Source organism: Bubalus kerabau, chromosome 1 (assembly GCF_029407905.1).
Source record: "Bubalus kerabau isolate K-KA32 ecotype Philippines breed swamp buffalo chromosome 1, PCC_UOA_SB_1v2, whole genome shotgun sequence".
Lineage (NCBI taxonomy): Eukaryota > Metazoa > Chordata > Mammalia > Artiodactyla > Bovidae > Bubalus > Bubalus kerabau.
In genome coordinates, this window is record NC_073624.1 from 215,289,268 (window position 1) to 215,312,361 (window position 23,094).

General features: G+C 51.5%; 1 protein-coding gene across 1 annotated transcript in view; it reads left to right on the forward strand.

Moving 5' to 3' along the window:
- CATSPER3 (cation channel sperm associated 3) overlaps positions 1–5,129 on the forward strand; it is a 46,845-nt gene extending 41,716 nt beyond the window's left edge. The window contains exons 6-10 of the mRNA XM_055554099.1: positions 1,270–1,452; positions 2,171–2,311; positions 2,667–2,786; positions 3,857–4,014; positions 4,842–5,129. Of these exons, the coding sequence (XP_055410074.1) occupies positions 1,270–1,452; positions 2,171–2,311; positions 2,667–2,786; positions 3,857–4,014; positions 4,842–4,947 (708 nt within the window). The 3' untranslated portion in view covers positions 4,948–5,129. The remainder of the gene's footprint in view (positions 1–1,269; positions 1,453–2,170; positions 2,312–2,666; positions 2,787–3,856; positions 4,015–4,841) is intronic.
- The last annotated feature ends 17,965 nt before the right edge of the window (positions 5,130–23,094 follow it).

Below are 23,094 nucleotides of genomic sequence, written 5' to 3' on the forward strand. Positions count from 1 at the left end.
GTCAGAGGTGGCCCAGGCACGCCCTCAGGCGCTCATCCTGGGCCCAGTGTGTTTGCCCGGGCTCTGCTCAGGCCCACGCTTCTCCGGGAAGGGGCTTGTTTGGGCCTATTGACCACGCAGACCTCACCTGCACACTGCGTCCCACTGCTGTGTTCTTCGTGAGTTCTTACCTCTTTAGTCTTGGCAATCTTGGGAAAGAAGTTCTGTTTCTCTTGCAGGAGTGGAGGCAGCTTTTTTTTTTTTTTTTTTAAAAACATCTCAGTTCTTTTGGAATGAATCCCCAAACACTGGTTTTCTTTCTCCAAGGAGAGGAGGGAGGTGTGGGGTGGACATTTATTCCTGCAGGCAGCTGCCAGACTGGTCTGCAGGCAGGGCAGCCCCAGTGCTCCTTGGCTGTCTCTCTGCTTCACACTTTACCTCGAACTGTCAGAACTTCACCGTCCTGGGTCCCAGCTCTACCAGTACCTCCTTTTCTCTGTTAATAGTTTCTCGGCTTAGAAAAAAGATTTTTTGCAGTTGACAACGGTGGCACAATGCAGGGGCTGCAGAGTGGGTCCCAGCCCTGCTGGTGTATCACAATGTGACTGTGGACGAGGTATTTTGCTTCTCTGAGCTTCTGATCCTGCATCTTGAAATAGGAACATCTCCCTACCTTGACAAGGTATCAGGGACAGATCTAGGTAGCTGAACATGTATATGCAAGACTCCAGGGCAGGGAGAATGAACGATGAGGCGTGGGAGATAAGGCCAACACCCATGTCATGGACGAAGACTGAGATCACAGGATGAAGACCTGCCTGGGAGATGGGGCCCAGAAAACCTGGGAAGCCCCACTCCTCTGAGCCCTCTTCATTCCTGTTTCCAAGATGGCTCCCCTGCTCCTCCTGGACCTGGAAGAGCATGCAGGGCTGGCTCTCAGCTGAGGAGCAGAAACAGGACACCCTGGGATGAACAGAGGCAGGCTGGGTTCAAGTAGAATGCTCAGGGGTGCTGATGGGGCAACTACTCCAGCCCTGGGGCAGCACGGGCGATGCCCCCATGGGTGACTGAGCATGGAGGCCGTGCACTGGTGAACCACTGTTAGATTGCTCCAGCCCTCAATCTGGACACTGCTCCCATTCGTTCATTCAACCATTTATGGAGCATCTACCATGTGCTAGGCAAGGCACCAGATACCGGGGCAGCTATGGTTGGGACAGGCTGAACCGCTGTCCTCTGAGCCCAGCCCGGCCGGCAGCCTGACCTAGCCCTTGTGCTTCTGCCTTGCAGACACTCATCACTGCCGTGGGGCAGACAGCCTACACCGTGGCCTCCGTGCTCATCCTATTCTTCGTCCTGATGTACATCTTTGCCATCCTGGGCTTCTGCCTGTTTGGACTTCCAGAGGGGGGTGACATGAATAACTGGGGGAACCTGGCTTTGGCCTTCTTCACCCTCTTCAGCTTGGCCACGGTATCATGTTTGGGAACAGTGGCGGGGGTGGGGGTCAGGCAGGGGCCTTGAAAGGGGACTGGCAGCTGGTGCGAGTGTGTGGACATGCTGGGCCTCACTTGGGGTCTTTCCCACACTCAGACACTTAGCTGGGGTTGGGGGGAAGCTGAGGAATGGCCTCCCAGGACAAGGCACAGGCTAGCACCCTGGCCAAGAGTCCATCACTGACTCTAATCTTGTGACTCCCTACAGCATTCCTATTTGCCCCACGGGGTGGTAGAACTTTTCAAAAGTTCTCAAAAGATAATTCATCCTAATTGAAGTGTAATTTAGAAGGAAAACCCATATCACAAAGCCTTTTGGGGAATAGGCTGTCGCAAATCCATGCAGAATAAGTCTGCAAAACCTGTCTCAAAGTCTAGCTTCTATTGGGTTCTGGCAAGATTGAGGTCTTTTTCCAAAGGAGGGCCTGGCAGAGGGGCAGTGTCCCTTGGGGAAGGCTGGAAGGCCTTTTGGAGAAGAGCCCTTAGGGCACATTGGACAGAGGTGCCCACACCCAGTGGTGCCCTACATCTCTGCCAGCCTGTATGCACTGGAGTCGGTGGATTAGGGGCTGTGATGTGGAGGGGCTGATGTGGAAGAAGAGCCAGCCTGCTCCTCAGTAGGGCCAGGGCTACCCTAGGGCAGGTGAGCAGGAGGCCTGCCCCCCTGAGCCTTGGCACTTGCCCTGCCTGAGCAGGTCGATGGCTGGACAGACCTGCAGGAGCAGCTGGATGCCCGGAATTTGATTCTGAGCCGTTCGTTCACCATCATCTTTGTCTTGCTTGCCTCCTTTGTCTTCCTCAGCATGTTTGTGGGTGTGATGATCATCCACACTGAGGTGAGGTGGCGCTTGTGAGGATTGGCGGGGTGGGGGGGGGGGTGGGCGGTGCTTAAGTGTGGCAGGTGGATCGTCTCTGAGCTGTCTCGCTCTGGAACTGGAAGGGAGGGGACCAGGTGGGCCCATCTCTCTGCCGGCGCAACCCTTCTCCCTGAGCCCCCACGATGGTGGCCAGCAGGACAGGTACGTGGGAGGTCATTGCAGCTGAAGCGGGCAGCTTGAGTTGGGGGCTGGCCCTGTGAGGGGGTCCTCCTGCTGAGGGGCCTGAGTGGCAGTGGGAGACTGGGGAAGAGGGGAGGTGCGGATAGTGCACAGGGAGAGCCCTGCATCTTACCTCCATCCTCCTACCCTCTAGGACTCCATCAAAAAGTTTGAGCGGGAGCTGATGCTGGAGAGACGCATGAACCTCATGGAAGAGAAGCAGGTGATTTTGAAGCGGCAGCAGGAAGAGGTCAGCAAGCTGATGCAGACCCAGGTAGGCTGTCTCTGTGGGCAGGCAGACAAGCAGAGGGACAGTCAGGGCTGAAGGAATGGTCAGAAAGACGGGCCTGGGGGCCGGGGTGGAAGGTGGGTGGCCTTAGGCATCTGTGCATTTGGAGAGTCGGCTGCCCACCCCTCTCTAGTTTTCAGAGTCAGACTGTGTTCTCTACCTTTTTGTATTTTCTCTGGACCTCTTCAAGTGTTGAGTGTTGTGATTATACTATTTCCCTCCTTCATGGGCAACACTCCATTGCTGGGCCATGGACTATAGCCCACCAGGCTCCTCTGTCCATGGGATTTCCCAGGCAAGCATACTGGAGTGGGTTGCCATTTCCTTCTCCAGGGAATCTTCCTGACCCAGGGATTGAACCCAGGTCTCCTGCATTGCAGGCAGATTCTTTACCATCTGAGCCACGAGGGAAGCGCTAACATTTCCCTCCTTCATGGGCAACACTCCATTGCTGGGCCCTTGGCCTGGAGCAGTCTTGTTCCCGAGGATTCACTGGGTGCCAGGCAGGCTCCATTCCCGTTTGCTGAGCGGGGGAGGTCATGGGGGCCCTGACAGGTGTTACTAACCTCAGTTTTTCTAAACTGGAACAAGAATGAGCTCAATGGGCTGGAGATTTTCTGTCAAGCATTATACAACTGTGAGGGAGCTGCCTGGAGTGCCCAGCCAGGTCCTGAACCACTGCCCCTTTCTCCCCATGAGGCCAGTGCCTCTCTCCTCAGCCTCCTCTCCGAGGTGGAGACGTCCTCCTGTTTTGTGTGTCTGAGACTTGTCCACAACAGGGTGAAACGCTGAGCCGTGCTCAGGCTATCCCAGTTCCTTCCATGTCACCGGTCCTCATGCCAGGTCAGTTGTCCTCACGTCAGGTGTAGTGGCTCACCAGGTGACCCTAGGCAGGGGGGTCCAGGCCCAGAAGGGGTTGGGGTGGCCTGTGCTTGTACTCAGGACTCATCTGGGGGCCAGGGTCAGGCCTCTGCCTACGCTCCTCGTGGAGGGTCCCCGGGTCTTTGTGTAGCAAGACTCTCGTCGTCCTGCTCTGTTTATGCTCCTCTCTCTAGAAAGATCTTGACCACAAGAGTTTCACTGAACTGGTGGAGAAGTTTAAGAAGACTTTGCGGCACACTGACCCCATGGTCTTGGATGATTTTGGCACTAGCCTGCCCTTCATTGACATCTACTTGTCCACCCTGGACAACCAGGATGCTACCATCTACAAGTCAGTCCCAGCCCCCCTGACCCTGGCCCACGGGCCCTGGTGGGGTGCTGGCTGATGTGCAGGGAAGGCAGAGCCAGGTCCTTCCTGGGGGGTGTGCAGGGGCTGGGCTGCTGTATGGGCAGGCCTGTTGCTGGTGGGGGGAGCACTGCCCACTGGCCCTCCTCAGTTTACAAAACTGACCTGTTTTTAAACATTGCTTCCTTTGATTCTCCAAGAGCACCTCACCAAGCCCTTCTCAGTGGGGCAGAGGAAAGACCTCTGGCTGCAAGTCAGAAGCTGAAGCTCCTGACCTGGTTCTGTTACTGCTTCCTGTGTGACTCTGGCCAAGTCTTTGTCCCTTTCCCACCTGTCACAGGAAGGACTGACACTAGGAAAGCAGTGTGTGTAAAGCCTGGGGCTGTGCTCAGTGTGAGTTAGCTGGGGTCACACTGGCCACTACTGCAGGAAGAAGATGGGCACAATTAGCCTGATGTCTCAGCAAAAGCCCCCTGGAGGGCTTTGTAGACTGGAGGGGGTCTAGGAATGCCCAGCGTTGGCCCAAGAGTGGATCTGGCAGTGTCCAGGCAGCCCTCAGTCAGTCACCTCACTCAGAGCCCAGGAGTCTGCTATCTCCAACCTAACATGGGCAGTAAGAGAACTTCCTCCTGGAGCCCAGGGAGCCTGGCCGACCTGGCCTTCCCACCCAGCCCAGTCTGGTTCTCAGGTCCGTGCTCTTTCCTGACCCACACCTGCCAGGTATGGTGGACACGCAGGTGCGAGTGTGCAGTGGGCAGGGCCAGGTGGAGCAGAGCTCACTGTGAGCTAAGGCCCTCCTCCTCCATTCCCAGGCTTCAGGAGCTGTACTACGAGATCGTGCACGTGCTAAGCCTCATGCTTGAAGACTTGCCCCAGAAGAAGCAGTCCAAGTCCTCGGAGAAGGTCGATGAGAATTAGCTGGATGTGGTCACCCAGCCACTGTGGACCTCGGGGGCTGTGACCTGACCCCCCACCGTCCCCCATTAAACACTTGTTTTCTGAGTTGACCTCTGTGCGGCTGTTGCTGTGATCATGACATCTGTCCACCTTTGGGAGCTGACCCGAGTTGGTGCCCATGAAGTCTGATTCCTTCTCACATGACACAGCGAGACCTTGGGAATGGGGAGTGGAGAGAGAGGAGCTCAAGGCTCACCCTGGCCAGAGGCCGCACCTGGGGGCCACGCTGGCTTTCCCTTCCCTCGACCCCCGCAGCCAGGTCCCACTGGGCTCCTGGGAAAGCCACCTGGACCCCGGACCGAGAAGGGCCTCCCACAGCCCCACGAGAGGGCATGGCTCCTGTGATCTGGTGTGGCCCCACTGGCCCAGGAAGCTCTGCTGGCTCGCCTGTATGGGCCCCCATGCTAGCAGGGTCACAGCTCGCTCTCTGCACGCAGTGCCATGGAGGTCTCTCTCTGGAATTCTTCTCTGCTTTTCCTGAGGCTCACGGTGATAGTGGTGCCCCAGAAGAGTGGCAGCACCAGGCATTGGGGCTGCTCCCTTCCCTTAGTTAGAACCCTTTACTCAAAGGGCAGCTTTTTCCATGTCATCCCTGGCCAGATGACTCCCACAGTCGGCAAGGCCCTGGCCCACCAGTGTTGGAGCCATCTGAAGGCCCAGGTGGTGGTGGTTGGGGGTGGCTGGCACCCCTTGCTCACATCTGGCCAGACCAGAGGCCCATCAGTGCCTGCTCTGCTCTTGTTTCTGGGGAGTGTTCTTGAGGCCTGTCATCTTGGCAGGGCCCTCTTCTTGGACAAGTGGTGAGTTCTGGGTTGGGCTGGGTGGGAGACCAGCTTCTATCGCTGGGCACAGAAAGGCCCAGGCCCACCCTGGGAAGGATGATAAGTAGAAAAACACATAGAATTGAGAATGGCTGGACAAGGCCCCGTAGGGGTCCGTGAGCTCCAGGCTTGGATGACGGCACCCCTGAAGCCAGAGGAAGACAAGGGCCTGCGGAAGCCTTTACTGCTCTTTCCTGAGTTGTGCTGGGGGTTCCGTGATGAGAAAGCCACAGTCTCCTCCTGGCCCTTTTGGTTCCCATGGTTGCCTAGAATGGCTGAGAAGAAATGTCCCTGAGGAAGTGACAGTAATTGCTTGACTGTAGAGAGCATGTGTCCTCTGAGATACTCAAATCGTTTCCATTTGCAAATGTTCACACTCAGGACCAAATTGAGCATTGTGCGAAACTACCGAGAAGGACTGCTTAGAGCATGAGACCTGTCACCATGCCTTGGGGAGCCCTCCGAGGGTAGGAAGCATGGCCTTGCCCCTTCCTGGACTGGAGAGAACTCTGTGCCCTGGAGGGGGCCCTGAAGTAAGCGAGGGATGCCTCCAGTGCCTAGCAGTGAAGGGGGTGACTCCAGGTTGGGGGCTTCTAGGGGGGCTCTAGTGTGTACAGGCCAGACAGCCCAGCGTGCCGGCCTCAGGCAGTGGCTCTGATTTAGGGCCGGGACAAGGCAGATGTTGCCAACTGTCCACTCTGGATGTGCCAGGGTTGCTTGGGGGAATGTGAAAATACCTCCCCTGCTTTCACTAGGAAACATGTGGGAACTGGCCTAGGCCTCTGTGGGTGAACAAAAGGTTTTAAAAATTCCTCAGGGAGGCAAGTTTGTGCGTACCACAGTTCTAGAGTCAGGAGGCATGGATTCCTTAATCAGGTGGCCTTGGGCAAGGTGTCTGGTCTTTTGAAACCTTAGCTATTTCGTCTGAGAAATGGGCTGATAAAACTGTCCAGCTCTAGTGTTAGTTGCTCAGTCATGTCTGACTCTGCGTGACCCCATGGACTGTAGCCCACAAGGCTCCTCTGTCCATGGGGTTTTCCGGGCAAGAATACAATGCTGCTGCTGCTGCTGCTAAGTTGCTTCAGTCGTGTCCAACTCTGTGTGACCCATAGATGGCAGCCCACCAGGCTTCCTGTCCCTGGGATTCTCCAGGCAAGAACACTGGAGTGGGTTGCCATTTCCTTCTCCAATGCATGAAAGTGAAAAGTGAAAGGGAAGTCTCTCAGTTGTGTCCGACTCTAGCGACCCCATGGACTGCAGCCTACCAGGCTCCTCCGTCCATGGGATTTTCTAGGCAAAAGTACTGGAGTGGGGTGCCATTGCCTTCTCCGAAGAATTCAATAATGGGTAGCAATTTCATCCTCCAGGGGGTCTTCCTGACCCAGGGACTGAACTCACATCTCGCTATAAGGATCAAATAAAATGCACCTGAGAGTGTTTAGACAAAGAAAAGACACAATCAACTATGGTCTGAGCTTCCTGGTTGTCAGCTCTGTCTCTGCTATGTGGCCAGCTGCGGTGGGCTGGCCTGGCCAGGGGCTGAGAGGGACAGGGCCAATGACACAGTACCAGGGGTGGAAAGTACGGAGCTGAGAGCAGGAAGCTGAGGTCAGGAACCTGGGAGTCGGGGAGAATGGGCATCCAGGTGGAGCTGGTGCAGGGTGGCCAGATGACCCGTTGGGCCTGCAGGGCCTGGGGCCCAGGAGGGAAGCCCAGGCATGGGCCGCAGGGCTGTGGTGTAGAAGGGCACTCTGCCTGCCAGGGCGCAAGCAGAAGGCCTTCACAGAGCAGGAACTGGGAGAGGGTGATGTGCAGAGGGCTGGCTCAGCACTGCTGGCAGCTCAAGCCAGTGGATATTTGGCGTAAAGTCCCCAAGCAGCATTCTGTTTGGCTCTATTTGCCTGCAGAGCAAACACTGGCAGATTGGAATTCCCACTTGGGCTCTCACCAACTCAAACAGGCTTGGCCAAGGCTTTCAGTTGATTTGCTTCGGGCACAAGTGGCTCTGCTTGCCCAGGCCTGGCTGTGGAAAGCAGGACCCTCCTCCCACCCACCGCCCCTCTACCCGGGGATCCGGCAGAGCTGTCCCCAGATGGCTTGCCTATCTCCATCCTGCCAGCTGGGTAGTTTGGGGCTGCAGTGGGATACCCAGGACCTGGGCTCAAGTCTTCTGGTCACTCCCAGGCCCTCCCCCAGCTCTTGTAGGAAGGAATATGGAATCCAAGGCTAGAGGTATTTGGAAGGTGGCCGGATTGTTTTTTTTTTTTAACTGCTTGTTGATTCCACCAGCAGGAAGCAGTCTCTGTAATATGGAAATCCAGGCAGTGACTGAGACTGTAAGTGCTCCTCTTTATTCCGACAGTCCCTAAAACTCAATACTGAGATGCTGGAAACTGCACACCTTGAAATTTTCCCCAAATGGTGGGTCAGACAGGACACCTATAACAAACTGCCCCTCACCAGGTCAGGAGAAGATGGCTCTGAATTCCTAACTAGGCTACTCAGGAAGGAGAGGTAATCATTGTTGATTCTAGTTACAGGGGTTGGGAAATGAGGGAGAAAGGCACTCAGTGTAACGGGGTAAGATTTACCAACATGCGTGCACCTCACTCTGCCCTACACTCTGCACCAAGAATGTCCTCTGTGCGTGGTCGGCCATGTGCTGCACCTCCCCGAGTTCTTGCTCTGATTTCACCTGAGGTTTGGTGCATTGCAGCCCTGGGGATATGGGGGAGGCAGGGCTGGAGAGCCAGAAGGAAAGGGAAGCGTTGGTGCTTTCTTGGTTGGCTCCTGGCTTCTCCTCCATGGCAGAGAAGCAGCATAATGGGAGAGGCTCACTAGACCTACAGGATAGGAGCTGGGACAGGGAGGAAGAAGGAAGTAAAATCTGAGGCCACGAGTCAGAGGCTCTGAACCGAGACTCTGACCCAGCTTGAAGGCGAGAATAGAAAGGGGACAGGTGGGGACAGCAGGCATCCTTGTTGGGTGAGAACTGGATCCCCACTGACACTCCTGGAGAGAGGCCATTAATGATGGGACTTATTGAGGGATGATTTCTGGTTGCTGAACCTTGTCTTTTGAAAATGGAGCCCCATAAAGAGATCTGATTATGTGGGATCTATGTTATAAGATGGCCATTTGTCATAGGGACCTCCTAGGCTAAAATTGGGATACGTTGAGAGGGCTTTAAAAACCACCACTGAGCTCCCAGCTGCGATTTGAGGCCTCTAGATGCAGTACTCCTGAGGGTAATGGCACTAAGTGTGACTGGCTTTCTGCAAAGTGAAACTGAGGTCTCAAAAGGAGGTGTGAAGAGGCCAACAGGGGATGAAAAGTCTGCTGTAAAATTCTTAGGTTGACCCCCAACTTTTGTAATCTGGTAATGGGACAATGGCCTCTCACAGCAGAGGCCCCCCACTGCCCCAGTTCAGGATCCTGAGAGCACAACTGCCCCTTGACTTCCTCCTTCCCCACTGGGGCCTTGATGTCTAGGATTGGGGCGTGAGGTGAAAAGACTCTTCAAAACATGCTGCTGGACCAGCGAAGGAAGAGTCCAAGCAGTGGTCCAGCCGAGGCTCCAGAGGTATGACCTATTCTCTTTGTTGACTGTGGAAAATACCACCTTCTGTTTTATCAGTAGTTCTGTTTCAAATACTTTGACATACATGATTTGAATCTCATAACAACGCTTAGGTACTTTCATTATTCCCATTAAACAGGTGGCAAAACTGAGGTTCACAGAGGCAATGTACCCAAGGCTGTATAACTAAGAGGGAAGAACCAAGCATTTCTGGCTCTAACCACTCTGCTATGATACTGTGCAACAATCCTCTAGGGAAATGTTATCCTCATCTTACAAGTGGGCAGACAACACTCAGAAAGACTGTTACTTGGTGAGATCATCATTGGAGGGCAGAGTCAGTATCTGAACGCAGACCATACATGGCCCCCTCTGCGGTCTCACAGCAGCCTTGTTCTTTCTTATCAAAGCGATTTTTTGAACTCTAAAAATCAAACCATGATTCCCTCCTGAGCAGGGCCTGCCTCTGGGAGGAGAAGGGGTGGTCCCTCAGACCAGCCTCATTTAGCCAGTTTCCTGGCCCCTTCTTGTTGCCTTGTGGAGGCTCTGAAGTCTGCTGGCCCAGTGGGTCCTGACTTAGCAGCCCTGGGAGTTCCAGGGATGGAGAGGGTGGCAGGAAGCAATCAGTGTGTACAGATGGGTGGTGACTGTGGTGCCTAATCAGGAAATTATAGCCTGGGCAGAAGAGGGGTTTGGCTTAGAAATCACCCTTCCCTGGGTTCCAGTCAAGCAGGCCCTGGGAGGCTTGGCTGGGCTGACGGGACGCTCCGAGCAGGCATGAGCTCAGCAGGCAGGATGAGCCGGCCTTGTCAGGCAGGGCTGTGCAGAGTGGCCCCGGGCCCAGGAGGCTGCCTCCTAGGTGGTGATGCTGTGTCAGTCCTTTCTGGCCCTCTGCCTGCTCCTGTGCCTTCTGACACCTCATCAGCAAGGGGAGAAGCTGTGGGCATTCAGGGGGTGCTTTGGGAGGTTCTTGACCTGCGTCAGTGACTTTTTACCTGATTCACAAATGAGCAAGTGGAAAAGGTGTGAAAGAAGTGTCAGGTGGAAAAACCCAGGTGCAGAACTGTGCATACGTGCACCATTTGGAAAGGGAGAAATAAAACCATACACACACTGGCAGTGAGATATTCCCTTTCAAGTGGCAAATATGATAGACAAAACCTAGCCTTGGCCAGGGCATGGAGGTGGCACCCTGTCCACTTTTGGCAGTGCAAAGAGGTGTGGCTTTCTCAGAAGGCAATGTGCATGAGATTTTACTTGTGTGTTCCCATGGGCCAGCAGTTCTGCTTATAAAATTATCCTGAAGAGCCAAATGACAAATGCACCAAGATGTGATGGAAACACAGCGAAAGAAATCAACTCCCATTGGTGAGGAGACTGGTCAAATTAGTATGAGTCCATACATATGGCCCTTAAAACAATGATTTGTTGATAAGAATAGATGTTCTTGATATTATATGATTGAAAAAGTGGCTTCTAAGGCTACCTGTGATATGTCTTTTATGTAACAGTGAGTGAGAGTGGGTAACACATGTACATGCACACGTGTGTATGCTGAGTGATGTCTGGAAGAACAGTCATTTTAGTGCTGGAATGGTGGTCTTGACTTTGTCCTCACTCTTTTCTGAACCTTTTGAATTTTAAGAATCAATATGTCTTTGTAATCAGAAAAAACAACACAGTTTTCATCTTGAAAAATGTTCTGGGAATTCCCCGGTGGTCCAGCAGTTAGGCTTCCATGCTCTCACTGCCAAGGGCCCAGGTTCAATCCCTGGTCGGGAAACTAAGATCCTACATGATGCATGGTATAGCAAAAAAAAAAAAAAAAAAAAAAAAAAGGAAAAAATGTTAAATAGCATGCATGTGTGTGAGTGTGCGTGTGTGTGCATGCACAACTATGCCTGTGGTAGATGGAAGGGCATTCCAGGCAGAAGGAACTGCAGACACACGGAAAGAAGCTGGTGTGGCTGCCACCCGCAGTGTGAGCAAGGGCAGGGGAGACTGGGGACCTATACTAAGCAGGATCCTAGGGACCTGGGCTTGGCAGTCTGGAAGCAGGCCAGTGACCTGGCCTGTTCTGATCCCTGCTTCCTCTCTGAGAACAGCCTGCTGCCCTGTACCTAGCACTTAAATTTCCTCTCTTCTGTCTCTGCTTCCTCTCCCCACCTTCACTCCTGCACACCCATTCCCATCGCCCTGTCCATCATGACTCAGCATCAGGTCCCCTTTAAGAGGAAGCCTTCCGATTGCTCTGGTTAGCCTTGATAGCTCCTTTTTCATCCTCTCACCCTTAAACTTTCATACCTGTCCTTCGATCAGACCTTAATTCCTCTAGGACCAGGTGAGGAGGGCTGTGAACTGAGAAGTTACGCTGGAGGTTGCCTGGATGCCTGTGATAGACCAGCTGACATCAGTCAGCTTCAGAGTCCCAGTGTGGAGGGAGAAAGCAGGCAGCAGAGACCCAGGAGGTGTTTTGAGTCTGGCATGTCAAAGGCACAGTGCCAGACACTACACATAGCTTTTCACATTTATTCCCATTGAGCAGATGAGGAAACTGAGGCTTACAGAGGTTATGTGGCAGTAAGTGGTAGTGTTGTACTTGGGTATAGACAAACCCAGGTTCTGTCTAACTCCAAAGTCCACACTCTTACCCTACTAGTCTCTGGCTCTCACCCCCTGGAGGTTGGCTGGGCTGGGCCTGTGATGGGATCTCGCTGTGCCTTGCTGCCCAGACCCCACGGAAATGGACTTCAGGGTGAGAAGGTGATGTAGTCTCACTCAAGTGGTAGGTCCTGTCCTGGTGGAGGATGTGGGGGCAGTGCAGCATACCTGCTGAGGCCTGCTGGCCATCGTCCTCAGTGAAAATCAAGTGAGATATTTCCCTGTGCGGCCAGCTGGCAGGAGCACTGGGTAAGAATCTAATGGGGAGGAGGCTAGGTGTGTTGACCAAGAAAGAGCTTTCCCACTCAGAGATTCTCCAATGGTAGGAAGTTGGTGAAATGATAAAGGACAATTTAAGCAATAGCCCAACCGAAAGCCTTACGTACTGGTCACATCCATGGTTCCTTCAAACCCTGCCAGCAGACTCCTGGAAGCAGGCAGGCAGGTCCAGTGCCCACTGGCAGAAGAGGAAAGCTGGGCTCCAGGAAGGGACAAGGAGCCCAGGCCAGGGGCTAGAATCCAGAGGGTCCCGGGCCTCCCCCAGGCACCTCCCCCAACCTTGGGCTCAGTGGGCATTTTTGCCTTGATGGGTTGGGCCAGTCTCTGTGAGCCTAGGGGACTTCCCGGGGTGGCCTCAGCCGGAGACCAGGGAAGAAGCAGCAGCTTTGGAGGTGTGGACACCAGGCTCAGGGGAGCCATGAGTGGTGTGCCTGTACTCAGGGACCAGCCTCTGTGACTCAACAGGAGTGCTAGTTTGGGAGATGCAGGAGGGGTCCTTTGCCACACTGTCCTCTATGTGTGTTTTGTCTAAATATATCCTTTATTAGATCAGATTTGCCCAAAGGAAGAGTGAGGAGTGTGCGTGAAAAGGCTAGAATAAGGGTGGGGATCAGCATCCATCCCAGTGTGTCCTGGAAAGTTCCCAGAGAGGCCACAGGAGGGAACAGTTTGGGGAAACCCTCACAGGCCCCGCCACAGCCTGGCAAGCGGCAAAGTGGCCGGCTGCTTTGTGGCTGCAATGTCTTGGAGGGTTTGCCAAACACTTTCCGTGAAGTCACTGGGACGTTAAGCCCTTGGTTCAATTAAATGGGTTAATACGCTTTGTCTGATTCTGCTGAATGCTAATCGTATAATGTGATAATGGGGGTAATGGCGCTCTCAGCCGCGGTCATCACATGTGCCGCACCGTCCCAGGCACGCAGGGAGGCAGAGCTCACATTCCCGCACACTCAGGCCTCATTTTCCACTCATAAAAGCCCATTCTTCAAAGCCTTTCCAGCCCAGCTCCCTATATCCATTTTCGGGACAAATTACCAACACTTAAAAAAAATTGGTCCATTTTGCGTAAAAGCCAAGTCCAAATTACTGTTCCTTTCCCCTTTGTGTTTTGAAATTTCACAAAGAGAAGGGTGGGGGGCTAAGGGGGACACAGGGGACGGAGAGACGAGGCAGGAGGGGAAAGAGGGAGAAGAGGGTATGAACGAAGAAGGAAAAAACAAGCCTTCTTGTTTCAGTAAAAATGTATTTCTGGAATGATGTTTCAGTTTACTCAGGCAGAAAAATTAGAAATGGTGTGCTTATTAAACAGGCTAAGTAAGCATGACTATTTTTAGTAGTGCAGTAAAACCTTGGTAATTTGGACCTCTTTAATAAAGATTCCATGATCATGCTGGCTGGCAGGCACACGCGGTGTGTGTGTGTGTGTGTGTGTGTGCACGTGTATGTGTGCAGGCAAGGTGAGAGTGTAAATAGGCTGCTGAGTTGGAGGACTGAGAGGGTGAGGGGACAAAGGGGACAGGGGTGGGCGCCCCGCTCATGAGAGCCTTTTTAAACTGAGTTCTCTCTGCTTCGCAACACAAGCTCATTAGAAATTCTTCTCTCTGAACACTCCTCTTGGCACCGACTAATTTGACATCTGTTTAAAGAAGAAAGTATTTGAAAACAAAAATTTTCATTTCTGTCAAAATCTGTAAAGATTTACTTGACACCACCTGTCATTACTGGCCTGTTCCCCCTCCGTGTGTGAGACTGAATCCTGGGTGTTGACACTTCATCCGGGGGAGGTGGTGACTGACCCCTCTAGGGTAAGGACAGGGACCTGTAGGCAGAAGGCCACTCGCTGCCCTGAAGATCGCAGTTACTTGCATTTAAAAAATAATATTTGATTCATCCTGTCATGACTAAAGTAATAAACATGCTCAGTGCAAAAAAACTTGGAAAAGAAAAATGAAAAAAAAATCCTGTTTCCTACCACCCAAAGGTAGCTGCTGTTAACACTGTGCACATCCAGAAATTTCTCTGTGTGTGTATAAAAATAAAAATGGTACCGTACATATGTAATGTTCTGTAGATTGTCTTGTTTAGTGTTTTGGCAGAGAAGCTCAGTTTAAAAAGAAAAGTCAGTGGCAAACCTATTATTTAATTTTATGCTAAACTTACAGCAAAGTCATCAGCCCCACTTACTTTCTCTTGGCCGTATAGCAAGACACTTAGTAGGGACTTTAATGAGGTCTCAGTGCTCTGCTGCACAGAGGGATGGAGGATGGGGTGGGCCCACATGGGGCTCAGCTGTAACTGGGGCCTCAAAGGGTACCTGCTGAAGAGGGTTGCAGGGAAAGTTCTTCCAGCAAGCAGCAGACTGGCTCTGGTAGTGGGTTCAGCCTCCAGAAGTCCTGGGTACCACCCTCTGAATGCCTCTCTGGGTAGGCAGAGGCATAAACACAGATATACTTAAAAAAAAAAAAAAGTTGAAAATGCACATAGTGTGAAATTTGCCATTTTAGCCTTTTTTAAAGAACAGAATTCAGGGACATTAAGTACATTCATATCGTACTTACCGTAACCATCACCACCATCTCTCCTCAGAATTTTTCATCATCCCCAAATGAAGCTCTCTACGCATTAAACACGAACTCCCCCTCCCCTTTCCTCCCTGCCCCTGGCAACCACCATCTTCCTGTCTGTCTGGATGAGTTTGCCGACTCCGGGTAGCTCATAGAGGTGGAATCATACAGTGGCTGTTGTTTTGTGATTGGCTTATTTTACTTAGCACAGTGTCTTCAAGGTTCATTCATGTTGTAGCGTCTGTCAGAGTTTCCTGCTGTTTCAAAGCCGAGTAGTATCCTACATTTTGTTTATTCATCTGTTGATGGACATGGGTTGCTCCATTTTTAGGCTATTGTTAATAATGCTGCTATGAACATGGGTGTATAAATATCTGTTTGAGTCCCTGCTTTTGTTTCTCTTTTGTATATACCCAGAAGTGAAATATCTGGGTCATATAGTAATTCTATGTTTTGTTTTGTTTTTTTAAGAGATCATTGTGCTGTTTTCCACAGTAGCACCATTTTACATTTCTACCAGCAATGCACAAAGGTTTCAGTTTTCCCACATCCTCACTGATGCTTGTTATTTTCTGCTTTTTTGGTAAGAGCCATCATGATACACCAGTGGTATCTCCTAGTGGTTTCCATTTATATCTCCCTAATGAAGGGATGGAGCCAAAACAAAAACAGTACCCAGCTGGGGATGTGACTGGTGATAGAAGCAAGGTCCGATGTTGTAAAGAGCAATATTGCATAGGAACCTGGAATGTTAGGTCCATGAATCAAGACAAATTGGAAGTGGTCAAACAGGATATGGCAAGAGTGAACGTCGACATTCTAGGAATCAGTGAACTAAAATGGACTGGAATGGGTGAATTTAACTCAGATGACCATTATATCTACTACTGCGGGCAGGAATCCCTTAGAAGAAATGGAGTAGCCATCATGGTCAACAAAAGAGTCCAAAATGCAGTACTTGGATGTAATCTCAAAAACGACAGAACAATCTCTGTTCGTTTCCAAGGCAAACCATTCAATATCACAGTAATCCAAGTCTATGCCCCAAACAGTAACACTGAAGAAGCTGAAGTTGAACGGTTCTATGAAGACCTACAAGACCTTTTAGAACTAACACCCAAAAAAGATGTCCTTTTCATTATAGGGGACTGGAATGCAAAAGTAGGAAGTCAAGAAACACCTGGAGTAACAGGCAAATTTGGCCTTGGAATACGGAATGAAGCAGGGCAAAGACTAATAGAGTTTTGCCAAGAAAATGCACTGGTCATAGCAAACATCCTCTTCCAACAACACAAGAGAAAACTCTACACATGGACATCCCCAGATGGTCAACACCGAAATCAGATTGATTATATTCTTTGCAGCCAAAGATGGAGAAGCTCTATACAGTCAGCAAAAACAAGATCGGGAGCTGACTGTGGCTCAGATCATGAACTCCTTATTGCCAAATTCAGACTTAAATGGAAGAAAGTAGGGAAAACCACTAGACCATTCAGGCATGACCTAAATCAAATCCCTTATGATTATACAGTGGAAGTGAGAAATAGATTTCAGGGACTAGATCTGATACAGTACCTGATGAACAATGGATGGAGGTTCGTGACATTGTAGAGGAGACAGGGATCAAGACCATCCCCATGGAAAAGAAATGCAAAAAAGCAAAATGGCTCTCTGGGGAGGCCTTACAAATAGCTGTGAAAAGAAGAGAAGTGAAAAGCAAAGGAGAAAAGGAAAAAAAAAATTAAAAAAAAAAAAAGAAAAGCAAAGGAGAAAAGGAAAGATATTCCCATTTGAATGCAGAGTTCCAAAGAATGGCAAGGAGAGATAAGAAAGCCTTTCTCAGCGATCAATGCAAGGAAATAGAGGAAATCAACAGAATGGGGAAGACTAGAGATCTCTTCAAGAAAATTAGAGATACCAAGGGAACATTTCATGCAAAGATGGGCTCGATAAAGGACAGAAATTGTATGGACCTAACAGAAGCAGAGGATATTAAGAAAAGGTGGCAAGAATACTCAGAAGAACTGTACAAAAAAGATCTTCACGACCCGGATAATCACAATGCTGTGATCACTCACCTAGAACCAGACATCCTGGAATGTGAACTCAAGTGGGCCTTAGAAAGCATCACTATGAACAAAGCTAGTGGAGGTGATGGAATTCCAGTTGAGCTATTTCAAATCCTGAAAGATGATGCTGTGAAAGTGCTGCACTCAATATACCAGCAAATTTGGAAAACTCAGCAGTGGCCACAGGACTGGAAAAGGACAGTTTTCATTCCAATCCCAAAGAAAGGCAATGCCAAAGAATGCTCAAACTACCACACAATTGCACTCATCTCACACGCTAGTAAAGCGATGCTCAAAATTCTCCAAGCCAGGCTTCAGCAATACGTGAACCATGAACTTCCAGATGTTCAAGCTGGTTTTAGAAAAGGCAGAGGAACCAGAGATCAAATTGCCAACATTCGCTGGATCATCGAAAAAGCAAGAGAGTTCCAGAAAACCATCTATTTCTGCTTTATTGACTATGCCAAAGCCTTTGACTGTGTGGATCACAATAAACTGTGGAAAATTCTGAAAGACATGGGAATACCAGACCATCTGACCTGCCTCTTGAGAAACCTATATGCAGGTCAGGAAGCAACAGTTAGAACTGGACATGGAACAACAGACTGGTTCCAAATAGGAAAAGGAGTACGTCAAGGCTGTATATTGTCACCCTGTTTATTTAACTTATATGCAGAGTACATCATGAGAAACGCTGGGCTGGAGGAAGCACAAGCTGGAATCAAGATTGCCGGGAGAAATATCAATAACCTCAGATATGCAGATGACACCACCCTTATGGCAGAAAGTGAAGAGGAACTAAAAAGCCTCTTGATGAAAGTGAAAGTGGAGAGTGAGAAAATTGGCTTAAAGCTCAACATTCAGAAAACGAAGATCATGGCATCTGGTCCCATCACTTCATGGGAAATAGATGGGGAAACAGTGTCAGACTTTATTTTTCTGGGCTCCAAAATCACTGCAGATGGTGATTGCAGCCATGAAATTAAAAGACGCTTACTCCTTGGAAGGAAAGTTATGACCAACCTAGATAGCATATTCAAAAGCAAAGATATTACATTGCCAACAAAGGTCCATCTAGTCAAGGCTATGGTGTTTCCTGTGGTCACGTATGGATGTGAGAGTTGGACTGTGAAGAAAGTTGAGCGCCGAAGAATCGATGCTTTTGAACTGTGGTGCTGGAGAAGACTATTGTGAGTTCCTTGGAATGCAAGAAGATCCAACGAGTCCATCCTAAAGGAGATCAGTCCTGGGTGTTCATTGGAAGAAAAGATGCTGAGGCTGAAACTCCAATACTTTGACCACCTCATGCGAAGAGTTGACTTACTGGAAAAGACCCTGATGCTAGGAGGGATTGGGGCAGGAGGAGAAGGAGACAACAGAGGATGAGATGGCTGGATGGCATCACTGACTCAATGGACATGAGTTTGAGTGAACTCCGGGAGATGGTGATGGACAGGGAGGTCTGGTGTGCTGCGATTCATGGGGTCACAAAGAGTCGGACATGACTGAGGGACTGAACTGAACTGAACTGAATGACAAGTGATGGAGAAGGCAATGGCACCCCACTCCAGTACTCTTGCCTGGAAAATCCCATGGACGGAGGAGCCTGGTAGGCTGCAGTCCATGTGGTTGCATAGAGTTGGACACGACTGAAGGAACTTAGCAGCAGCAGCAGCAGCAATGACTAGTGATGTTGAGCATCTTTTCATGTGCTTATTGGCCATTTGTATGTCTTATTTGGAGAAATGTCTGTTCAAGTGCTTTGCCCATGTTTGAACTGTTGTTGTTCAGATACACTTTTAAAAGCAGTGCTTGTGCTGAATGGTGGGGAGTTGAATGGTGAGAGGAATAAGGAAAGAAGCAAGAGAGGAGAGAAAGGACTGGGGAGAGGCAGGAGGCCAGGACATGTCAAGTGGAGGAAGGCATAAAGGAAGACAGCCCTCTGCTTCTTTTCTTTAGCAAATCCTTCTTCAGCACGAACTGTGTGCAGACATTTCTCCACATGTCACTGTCCACACCTGTTTGCCAATACATCCCGGGTCTCAGGGGCTGAAGAGACCCTGCTGCTAGTGCCCTGCTTCCAGGAGGCCGTACTCACAGAGGTTAAGCTGTGGACTCTGTCTGCAGGAGGACAGGCTGGGATCCAAGGCTCTCAAGCTGTAGTGCCTTTGGACACCCCGAGCCTCAGCTTCCTCATCTAAAAATGAGGCTCACAAGATAAATAAAACATGTACAGCCCACAGCAGGGGACGGTGCAGAGGGAGGCATGGGGCCATGTGACCAGTCACCCAGCACAGCTTTCATCTGCCCTCAGCCTCCACCTTGCTTCACAGGCAGCCTCCTGCCCCTAGACCTGCTCCCCTCCAGCATCCTGATTTACAGGCCCGCAGGCTCCCCAGCCCATGGCTGGGCTCTGGGGCTGTGCCTCCTGGGGGCCCTGCAGCCTCTCTGTCAGTGGACACCAGCTCTGGGCTACAGCGTCAACTAGGAGGCAAGGGCCAGGCCCGGTGAAGAGACAGCACAGGAGTGTGAAGACTGGGGCTCCTGTGGGGAGAGGGGCAAGGAGGCAGGTCAGCACGGGCTGTGGGAGGAAGCCTGGGAGAGCTCCCAGAGGGAGGCAGACTGGCAGCACCCATATAGGAAATGAGAAACTCATAACACCGAATGGGAGTTTGGATTTAATGGTTGATATCCCAGGGCCCTGCCTTCGCCAGGCAGCTTCTCTTGTGTCCTGCCTGCCCACCCCAGGGCTTCCTCAGTCCCGGCTGTCACCTGGTCCCCCGCTTCTCTCCCACACAGCCGAGTGAGCTTGGTGAAGGCAAGACCTGGGATCTTTTCCTCTCTCCCAGAGGACAGCTGAGTCCTCTGGACCTGAATTATAATTGTTTCTCTCCTCCGCAGCCCACCCCCCACCCCCAGCGCAGTACAAATGCGCTTCCAGTCGGAGGGTGTACAGTGCAGTGGGGGTGGCACCTGGACCCTGGGCAGAGGGCTGGAGTGCAGGTCCTGGCCCTTTCCTCCATGAGCTGGGCCATCTTGGATGAGCTTTCAGTTCTCTCTGAGTTTCGGTTTCTCCCAGTGAGAGACTAGCAAGCCCTTCCCCGCTGTGAGGAGTGAATGCTTATATACTGCCTAATTCTTATACAGTGCTGGCATGGGGACGCAGCGCTCAGTCAGGGCCTAATGTTGGCTGTCAGTAAAATGAAGTAACACAACAAGAAGTGTTTGGGCGTCTTCACCCCACGTTGCAGGAAGCCCTTCGGGGAGAACTCTGGGTACGTGCCCTCTGTTCCCGAGGCTCATCTCTCAGAGTGCTGACTGGCCCAGCCCATGTTCTCCTCCACACACCCAATGGACAGCAGGAAGTGGGCTTGGTTCCTCTGGGTCTCCCAGGGTCTGCCCATGGAGTGTGGTGGGAGGACTGGACCACAGGACAACAGGCTGGGCTCCTGGGAGTGGGATGGAGTGGGGCAGGTGGGGGAATCAGAGGACTGTCAATCATGACTCACGTTCATGGCATTCAGCAAAGCCTGAGGGAAAACCAAGGTGGGTCCTAAATGACATTTTCAGAAATAACCTGTTGAGAAACTTACAGAAGCTTCATTAACATGGAAAGTAGGGGACAGGGCCCTCAGGAAAAGAGGCAGGACAGCTCACGTTAATAATAACAATAGCATCTACAATCACAATTCCATCAAAAGCAACAAATTATTGAGCACTTACTGTATGCCAGCACCACAGCTAACACTTGATGTGCGTGATGTCATTTACTCCTTTAGGCAACTGTGTGAAGTGATTGTTGTTATTCCCTTTCACTAAAGAGGAAACAGCCTCAGAGACCTTAACTCTCTTGCCCAAGGCAACTCAGAGGTAGAGGCGGAACTCAAACTCTTGCTTTCAAAGACCACAGCAAAAGTTCCCATGGATGCCAGAGCCAAGTAAGCACCCCAGGAGAAGGGGAGGTCCCTGGGCAGAAAACCACCCTCATTCTCATTCTCATTTACCCTCTTGGTGACTGAGGCCCTGTTACTATCCTACCAGGGAGCAGCAGCAGGCTGAGGCATGTGGAGAGAGGGCCACCCAGAGCCACCCCAGGGACTCCTCAGGCAGTGCCCCCTGGCAAGGCAGCCTTTCCAGCTGTGATCCCCTCCCGTCCCAGGTGACTCAGGGGCCCAGACGGAGGCCTGCAGCCTGACTGTGGCCATGAAGCCAGGGGAGCGATTCCGTTCCCTTCCTGCAATGACTAGGCATTACGAGGGGTGCACACGGGGGCTCACCCCACTTTCCATTGGTGCCCACTGTGCCTTCAAGGCAGTGCTGGGCACACGCCTCTTGTCCCCCAACCCTCATTTGTGGCCTCTCTAAGCCTGTAGCAGCCCTTTAGGGCTCACTTTGTCAGGATCAGGTAAGAACAAGACTGCCTGTGTTTTCTGAGGGCCAGTCCTATGTTACTTTGGCCACCTGATGCGAGAAGCTGACTCATTGGAAAAGATCCTGATGCTGGGAAAGATTGAAGGCAAAAGAAGAAGGGGCTGGCAGACGATGAGATGGTTAGATATAGCAACACTTACTCAGTGGACATTAATTGGAACAAATTCTGGGAGACAGTGAAGGATAGGGGAGCCTGGCATGCTGCAATCCATGGGGTCACAAAGAGCTGGACACTTAACAATTGAACAAGTCCTATGTTGCCAGCAGAAATTATGATCTCTTTAAGATCAGACAGCGCCCCCCACCCCTGAAGTTGTCCATGGTAATTGGCATGTGGTAGCCTTGCACAGAGTGGGGAGTGACAGGGTTTGAATCCACTCCATCACTCCTACTGTATGAGTTCTTTAAGCCTCTGGGGCCTCATCAGGGAAAGGGGACAATGAGGATGCTTCTTGCAGGGCTGCTGTGCAGGTAAGGGTGCTCATCTATGAGAAGTGCAGGGGGCTCTAGTCCCTGAAGGGCTCAGTAAATGATAACACTTGCCACTAAAGACAGAGATGGCGCCACCTCCATTGAAAAGCCTTGCCTGGCTATCCTGTTTGAGGCAGGACTTTTTTTGTTTTCTTCTCTTCTTACTCACAACACCCTGTTCTTTTTCTTCAAAAGCACTCAGCCCAGTTTGTAATTATACGTGTTTGTTTACTTGTCCATGAGAGCAGGGACTGTGTCTGTTTTCTACTTCTCCATCCCCAGCACCAGGGGCAGGAGTGCAGTAAATGTTGAATGAACCTCCCCAGTCCTCTTCAGACAGAGCAGGACTAGCACTTTCTGTCATTTCTCAGAGGACTTGGCTCTTAAAGCCCCGCATATTCCTTAGCACCCCCTCCAGAGATGACCCTGCAGCTGGTGTAGCTGGGGAGAGCTGGCTACTCTCTGCAGCCACAGAGTTCCCTAGGTCAGAATAGCTGGGTGGGACCCAAGGCTGGGTCCTGCACTCACCTCGGTCATGGTCCCTGATGGGACAGTGGGGTCATTCAGCTTTTGCCTCTCCTCCCGGCTGCAGCTCTTTGCCCTGTGGCCCCACAGCCACATTAAGTCTCCACCAGAACCCCTCTTCGGCCCTCCTCTCACCTGAGGCTGAGCCCGACATTCAGAGAGGCCTCTCTGCCTCCCACTTCCCTCTAGTCCCACCTCCTTCTAGGTCTCCCCTGCCTCCTGCCCTCAGCTGAGACCAGGGCCCCCTGGCCTTGGCAGATGTGTGAGTCAGGGAGGCACTCTGAGTCCAGATGTGATTGTGTTTATGTTTCCAGAGAGTGAGGGGTCGGAGCTCTGGACTGGAGCCGTTGGGGGAGGGGTGGTCTGGCTCCAGCCCCCCTGCCCCAACCTTCCCTTCCCCCACCTCCCTCCCCCAGCCTGTGTATCTGGCCCTGTCCTTCTCAGATCCCGGCACTCCAAGTCCTACAGCATCAGGCTGAACCATCCCGCAGGAAGGACCCCTCCTTACTCCTCCTCTGAAGGTGAGAAGACCATGGAAAGATGCTTGACTTTGGAATCCGTGTGACCTTGGCCCACTGCATAGTGTGATGGAGCCCTAGTTCCATCATCTGTATAGTAGGGCCAACACTCCTGACCTCAGAGTCAGTACTCACCCGGTCTGGGAATGTGTGCACAGGGCTCTCCAGCTATTAACCCATGACTAAGCC